Genomic DNA, 8020 nt, shown 5'->3' with positions numbered 1-8020 from the left:
AGCAGGAACGCCAAATACAGCTGGTGGTTAGAACACAAAGGAGCTGTACTTCCATCTCCCACAGGACAAGAGGGTGCCAGGTATTTCAAAGTGAAACACAGATGAGTTTTCTTAAGTTCTCTTTCAACATTACTACCTAAGATTATGTCCGCACTGAGGATGAAAAAGGCTTCCCTACATAGGCCAGGGTTCCTAACCACATGTTTCTTTAGGAAAATAGGATGTAAGTTCAAAACACAAAGACCACAGAGTTGTGAGTTGGGGGACACCCCCCCCCCCCCCGAGAAAGGAACAAATAGGTAAATTCTTGAATTAAAAAAAAATGATAAAGTACTATTGATATAGCCACAAAATGTTTTAGTTTGTAATGTCGCTACAAACTTCCAGATACAAAAAAAAAGTAAAATATAAAATGTTTTCATGGAAAGTTTTCAATTTGGATTTTTTTTTTGCCCCACTTCAATATTCCCTAAAGAAAAACTTTAGATGTTAAAAAATAAGAAACTTTCAAAAGCTACCAAGTGGTTTTTTAAAAGCTAGTGATTATAAGCTATACCCAGTTAAAGTTTCAGCTTTTCAGCCAAAGGCTGTTGTTGAATATTCTAAAACAATGGAGAACTAAAAAACAAAACAAAGTCTTGGAAGCAGTCTACTGGCTGGCTTTTCATATCCCCAAGCCAGAGAGGTCAAGATTGAGAGGAAATAAGAGTCAACCCTTAAACAATGCATATGCACCCACACGACTATGCCTACGCTGTGTATATAATTGCAAGAATTACATTAGTTGAACAGATCACTGTAACTGTCTGAGGAAAAATATCTTCCCAAAACATTCAGTTTAGTAAAGCATTCCTACAAGAGGCACTCAAGTTTCACTCAGAAATGAAGTGGCATTATGTAAAATCTTTAGAGGGGGAGGATCATTGAAAACATATTCTTACCATTCTCATTAGGCTCTGCTGGCTTGGACACTTCTCTGAAAGGGATTATAACTGCATCTCCAGGCACTCTGGGGCTTTCCACATACTTGGGCTTCCTGATGGGACCTGCAGTGGGAAAGATCTGAGTGTGGCTAATTTTTTCCAGATGCAAATAAAGCTTCAGAATGTACACTGTGTGTCCTCACCAGGACCCAAATATGCCTAAAGGAAGAGCCGGCCCTTTCCCCTCCCTTGAACGCACACACAGTCATTTCAGTACAGACACGGGAATGTCCAGTCTGGGCTGCCAAAGAAGAAATGGGTAAGCTCAGTTTCGAGCATATAAACTCTGACAAAAACAAAAGCTGCTCTTTTGCTGTAAAGTCTCTGCAGCTGTCTTTGGTGTCTGTCAAGAAAGTGATTTTGACATGTTCAAACCTGGACGGCTTGTGGCGAAAGGGTTTTTTATTTGGAATTTTTCTCTAACTGGGACAAAGACGATTGGGTTGCTTGGTATCTCTGAAGTCAGGAGGCAAAGATAACAAACAGCCAGCCTGTAATAACAACATGCGCTAAGCAGCCATAGAACACAGGCATTTGATTATCAGACTGGTGACACACGGCAACTGTGTGGGGCAGAGCAGATGATTGGTGTCTTGGCAGCTGACATAGCTACCTTCCAAAAGGCACAACGGCCAGTCCAGCATACGGTTCAGGGACACAAGAGGGCCTGAGTCATCTCTCTCATCTCTCCCTCTACCCCAACTTATCATCGGAAAATCTGGAACTTTTAACAAAACTGAATAAAACCCTCACACATTGCTAGCTTAATGTACAGGAGCAGCCACTTTGGAACACAGTTTGGCAGTTTCTCAAAAGGTTAAACGGAGTTATCACCTGGTCCAGCAATTCCACTTCTTTGTGAGTATACATTCACACAAAGATCTGTACATAAGTGCTCATAGCAACATTATGCATTGAAGCCAAATGGCCACCAACCGATGACAACGAAATGTGATACAGACATACAATGAAATATAATTGGGCAATAAAAGGAATGAGGCACTGATTCATGGGGAAATGTGGGTAAAACATGAAAACATTATGATAAGTGAAAGAAGCCTGTCTCCAAAGACCACATATTATGATTACACTCATATGGAATATCCAGAATAAGTAAATGTATAGAAAACAAGTATGAATGGTTGCCAAAGGCTGGGAGATGTGCAGGTTTGTAGGGTGATAGCTTAGGCGTATGAGACTTTTTGGCAGGTGATAAAAGTGTTCTACAATCAGGTTGTGGTGATGGTGAATATGCTAAAAACTGCTGTAGTGTACACTTTAAATTAGTGAATTGTATGATATGAGAATTATATCTAAATGAATCTGCTTACAAAACAAACAAACAAAAAAACAAAACAAAACACCAGACTGCCTATTCTGTCTACTCCTTTCACATGTCACATTACATTTTGGTCTAGAATCACCCACTGGAATGTCATTTTCCTTGGTTGCTTAATACTGAAAGTGTGCTTTTAACAAGGCCAGGGAGTCAGGAAACATTTCACGTCAGTAAGAGAAAGAACGGTAAGAAGCTCTCCCACCGGCTCAGCCCTGAGCCGCAGCCCTGACCCTCTGGGGCCTCGGTTTTCTCGCCACACACTGAACGGCTGAGCCAGGCAGATTCTGAGCATCCTTCTGTGTCAAACATCCTACACATCTGAAAAATTCTGTTCACAATGTGGTTTATGGTGAGAGATGCTGCCATCTAAAGGTTTACTACAAAAGCGTCTAGCCTACCATAAAAATAATCCAATTCCCAGCCAGCTATAATGTACTACACCTTACACTACATTATCAAAGAAGCTTATGGTACTTGACAAATAGGGATATTGTTACGAACTTTAGAAACCATGGTTTTTAAGTGGTTAATGTAGTATTTAATCATACGGCTGTTTTCATAATTTATTTAACCCTGTCAGAAAGGGAATTTTTTAAAGGTTAAAATGGAATGGTTATGGGGGGAAGAAGGAGAATATTGCTCACAATTTAAGTGGAAGATGTAGGCTATACAATGGAATACAAAGTTCGATTCAGATTTTATCTAAAACATACACGTATCCATATAGAAATATGCATGAAGGAAGAGACTGGGGAAGAGGAGAAACTAAGATATTTGCTGTGGAGGAGCCAGAAACTAGGAAGAAGGGCCTGAACAGGGCCAGTAGAAATGGAACAGGGACCAATACGAGAACCTTTCTACACTTTTGGTTTGAGACCTACTCCCTATGGTAAGAGAGATCGTGGACATATTTCTCTCCCATTATCTGCTCTATCCTATTTAAAAAAACTTAAGGGAGATAGATCCTTTATTATTATCGTACAAAGATGAAATGTGCCCCAACCAGCAACCATGCCACTACTCAAGAGAGATCTGTAAGTTTCTGCTCACCTTAACTCTTCAGGGTATCGTAACAGCAGATCTAGAGAGATCTACTTCCAGACTCCACTCTACCTATTGTCCTTCAAATATATGCTCTAATGTAAATACTCGGTTAAAATCTGGGTTATTTCCCATGGATGTACAACGGTTATTATGAATGGCTGGAACACCGAACCCCAATATCACACAGTGCCTTCAGAAAGCATCCATGCTCACCCATTTAATTGCCTGAACTATGTTCTATCAAAGGTCGACTGTTAGCTCTAAGAAATACTCAACACTGAGGAGTGAGGGTGTTAAGAGCAAAGCCTCTGGAGTTGGGCAGACCTAGGCTTGCCACAGTGAACAGTGATGCTAGATACAAAAAGAGACCTAGAATAGAACAAAGTAAATAAAACGTGTGTTCAGTGGTCACACAAGGCTAAGCACTAACAAACATTAATTCATTCAATCCTAATAACTGAGGAGAAAAGCACTATTTCCCCCATTTTTAGGTCAGGAAACTGAGGCTCTAATCAGTTAAACAATTTGCTCACGGCTCACATGTGGCAAAGCAGGAATTCAAATAGTTTTGTGGTCTGTGCAGGTTTGAAGATCATGTATTAAACCACCACTTAACACTTATAAAACTAGGAAATCCAGATTAAGCATGCATTTATAGAAAAAGCCAGGGTAGTGGAACCTTCCGTCGCACAATCGTCCATGGGCCTTGGCTATGTAGTCGTTGAATCTTTTATTCACACTCACTTGTCTCTAATCTCCCCTAACTTTTATTATTTGAAACATTATGAGGTGAATATAAACAACTACTCCCCACCATGATCCTTTTATTTAAATTCCTTTTCACGAAGAGCTGAACCTCAAACGCTATAAAACAAGATGAATTTATAACCATAGAGGTTTTATTCTTTCCCCTTCTCAATCGCTCATTAGAGAATTTGTGTGCACTTTCCATCAAACATAGCAGCTGAACACTCATTTGCCTTCATTCCCTTCCAAAACGCCACTGCAGTCGCCGTCAAGAGATTTCAGAGAGACCAACAGGGAAAGGAAACAACCACAGGCAAGAAATCAAACTTCTGAAAAAGTGGGAAACAGATTGCCAAAGAGCAGCCAGGGGATGGAGCCAATGAGGAAAGGTGAGTGCTGGGAGGAGAGGCACCAGGCTCAGTCTCAGAAACCGGACACCTTTGAAGGCCAGGGGCACAGGTGGGGCCAAACACAGAACCACAGGTTGAAATTCTATTTAAGGGAGAGTAAGACACCCCCCACCCCCAACCAGTGGCATTCCCTCCCTCATCCTGGAGGCCTGAGATTTTCCTCTGCAAAGGCTGAATGCCAAGACCATGGAGACTCAAGAGCTGAACTCTTGAGTGCTACACTAACACACTGGGATTAAGAGAAATTCTATAGCAGATTAGAAGGCCCAGATGGACGTATCCTTCTACTCAGCTGTAAGAACACTGACAGTAAGCTTGCCCGCCATGGTAGGAAGAGACTAGAGGATTCTTCTCTGGGGAAACTCGACAAGAGCAAAGACCTATAAATAATCACAGTTAGGGACACAAGAAATGTCCCCAAAGAAATGACAGATTCCCGACCAATCATGCTACCACCAAGCCTGTGCTCAAGACACTCATCCCTTTTAATCAGCGTTTTAGCACCTCATACTCACATACAAACTAGAATCATCAGACAATTGAGGGAAGACTCTACCCTGAAAGATAGCCACCAAAGCAGGTTAAAAAAAGGAACTCGGTAATCGGAGAAAATGGGAGGAGTGCTCTCCAGGATGAGAAGAGCAACTGCGTCCAAGACACAAGGGGCTACTACATGTATGACAAGGGGCATGAGGGTCCATGAGGTAGTCGGCTGAGCTGACTGACTGCAGAATGAGAACAATTGGAGGCCACATCAGTTAGGAGCCACTGAAATGAAAAACTCTCCCTAACTGAAGTGGCCACATTACTTGTGATCGACAGAGATCAAAACTTAAAAATCCAACTTACTCAGAGAAAACTACTGCACCTTTCCACACAGCTTTTCATTCAAAATAAAATGCTCGACATTCCCAAGCATAAGCTACCTTAAAGCAAAATAACTCCCCCTTTTTACGTAATCTCCCCAAATTAACCAGAATGTAATACTATATAATTACCTAGAAAGCACGGTATTTCAGCTACTAGCTATGTTTATGTTTTAAAGAAAGACACTTAAAAACAAGACAAGACTGTCAGGTTTTAGCTTGAAAATCGCCTCATCTAGAAGCCAACATGTTTAACTGTCACAGCTGCCTCACCTCCCAGTCACTCCTGGGCAACTGACAGAAGGCGGGCCCTCTAAAGAAAACCGCCCTTCCCTGTCAGGGTCTAAGCAGGGTCTAGGGCTGTGGTTGGAGTGCCAACTTTCTCTCTAAATGAAGATTGTTCTTAGTCATAAACTAAATCCACCTCAGTGCCACTCTGCATCCCTTTCCTCATTCCGATTCCCTCATTCTCCCCACTCCGCCCTCCCTACCCTCCCGCCCCATTCTCTAAGTGATCACTGCCGAAGGAGGCTCTCCAAGTTAAAGATAAAGGGCTCATAAGACCAAGAGAAATACAAAATGTGCCCTAAAGGGGTTAAACAGGTACTCATTTCCTCAAGTGCAAGGGAAGAGCTCCTGCCAGCTCCTTTCCCTGAGAAGGGCCTTGAGTCAGTCTAGGAGGGGAGCGGCAATCTGCCCTTTATCAATCTGTCCTTAATCGCTTAGTTCCACAACCTCTGAGGCACAGCATTCTCCCCATCCAGTCTCATGCCTTTATGTAAATCTCCAAACATACTTTTCCCAGCAGCCAGTTTTCCTACTCTTTTTGGCATTTTAATCACACAGCTGACTATTTTGCTGCTTAGAAACTGCCATATAAGGAATATTTTTTTTTAAAAAGGGATGGCAGAAATAAACCAAACTGGGCTTTATCTCCAGGCAGTGAAAGAGAAAAGGTCAGGAGTTACTTTTCATTTCTGAGTGTTTCAGTTAAAAATGATTATATATATATACGAAAGCAATATTTAGAACACAGAATACCTGAGGCTACTTATTGCATTAAAGCAGAACTTACATTTGTCACAACATCTGGATACTATGAAAAGTGACAATTTGTGTTATCAATCATTTCAGACTTTTTTTTAGCATCTTGAACTTTCACAGTAAAGGTTCCTATCAGTTTTATCTGGTCTAGGTTTTCATTTCACATTGGAAAATGTTCACAACACAATGAGAAAAATAAAAAGGAGATGAGTAGGAGGATTTTTTTTTTTTTTTTCGGAGGGGGGACCTTTATCACTAAAGCAAATGTCATTCGACAGCCATTTCCAAATGGTAAACTGCATAAACTATCAGATCAGTCTTCGATTTTCAAAAAGCATGATACCCAGGCTTCCAAAGTAAGACTTCTCTCCTGACTGAACCCCCAAGAAAGGAAAGTACTGGGGGGAGAAAGGGAGAGACATACAATCTGGGACTGAGAAAGGAGACTGGCCCAGCAGGAGCACTGCGTCCCTTGTTGAGCGGAGGCAGGTGCGTGAACAGGACAGGTGGGACAGCCCATGACTCTGTCTGTGAAGGGCAAGAGCCTCTTGACAAGATTCACTTTGAGGGAAAAAGGAGCCAGACCATAACCTGACTCGGTCAGAATGCCTCAATTCAAGGCAAAGGCAATTTCAAGCACAGCGTGTTGTCCGTCACTTGGATTTCTCCTAGGAGGAGAAGCGGGGAGGCGGTAAATAAAAACCTAAAATGCTGCTTGAGATGGCTCTACTCCAAGGAATGACAAAAGGCAGCACCAGGCTCCTTTGGCCCAAATACCTGGGTACTGGAAGCTGATATGGGGCAAGGTTCCAAGAGAAAAGTTCACCCGCTGCCCCAAAGCAAGGGCTTCCCTGATCATAAGCACATGTTACACACCCCCAGGGACTTCCAGAAACACTTTAACTAGGGCCTTGGGCCTTGTGTAAGGAAAGGAGGGTAGCAATCTGAGTTATTACTACTAACATAACCTCATCCATTCCCAAAGGCAGGTGAGGTCTGGGGAAATTCAGATGGCAATTCTAGGAGGTGGAAAAAAAATGCCACAAGAGGGGAAAATATAGGTCACTTGTTGATGGTGAATAAAATAGGAAAGTTACTTGACACTACTCTGGATAAGCCTTTTTCTTACTTCGAATACCTCAGTTTTCAAGCACACTGAGAAGAGTGGACAGCCTTTATTCACTCACACAATACACAAGGCGCTGTGCGAACGTAAACGTCCATTACCATTAGGTGCTTAAATCTAGTAGGAAAACAGTATATCTAAATGGAGTCATGCTCTTTTCAATGAGGCATCATTAAATAAGTACTGACAAAGATTTTTAAGTATCCGTTTGTAGCGTGCATGTTCACAGCACTATGAGTACAAGAATCTCCCAGTTCCACAAAATAATCTGAGTCATGTTTGCACTTTCTTCCAATGCAGTTTGATCTGCTAAACTTTTACTATAACGTATGTAATTGCTTGTATATATTAAATATACAAATAAATAATTCACTTTATTTACTTGACAAGTATCTGTTGCAAGCCCACTGCATGCCAGGCGCAGGGGGAGAACAAGACATGACCCTGTTCTTCTGAGGATT

The 8020-nt window shown here is 41.8% G+C and overlaps 1 protein-coding gene across 12 annotated transcripts in view; it reads right to left on the bottom strand.

Annotated features, from left to right (window-relative positions):
* Window positions 1–8020, bottom strand: part of TANC1 (tetratricopeptide repeat, ankyrin repeat and coiled-coil containing 1) — a 215529-nt gene that overhangs the window by 85745 nt on the left and 121764 nt on the right. For 9 of the 12 annotated variants that reach the window (XM_006921103.2, XM_015596701.1, XM_025039235.1 and 6 more), the window contains one exon: window positions 942–1046. The exons of the other annotated variants lie outside the window; for them this stretch is intronic. In XM_006921103.2, coding sequence (XP_006921165.1) covers window positions 942–1046 — 105 coding nt within the window. The remainder of the gene's footprint in view (window positions 1–941; window positions 1047–8020) is intronic. 12 annotated transcript variants of the gene reach the window in all.

Source organism: Pteropus alecto, unplaced genomic scaffold, assembly GCF_000325575.1.
Source record: "Pteropus alecto unplaced genomic scaffold, ASM32557v1 scaffold3, whole genome shotgun sequence".
NCBI classification, from domain to species: domain Eukaryota; kingdom Metazoa; phylum Chordata; class Mammalia; order Chiroptera; family Pteropodidae; genus Pteropus; species Pteropus alecto.
This window is presented reverse-complemented; position numbering and strand designations above follow the sequence as displayed.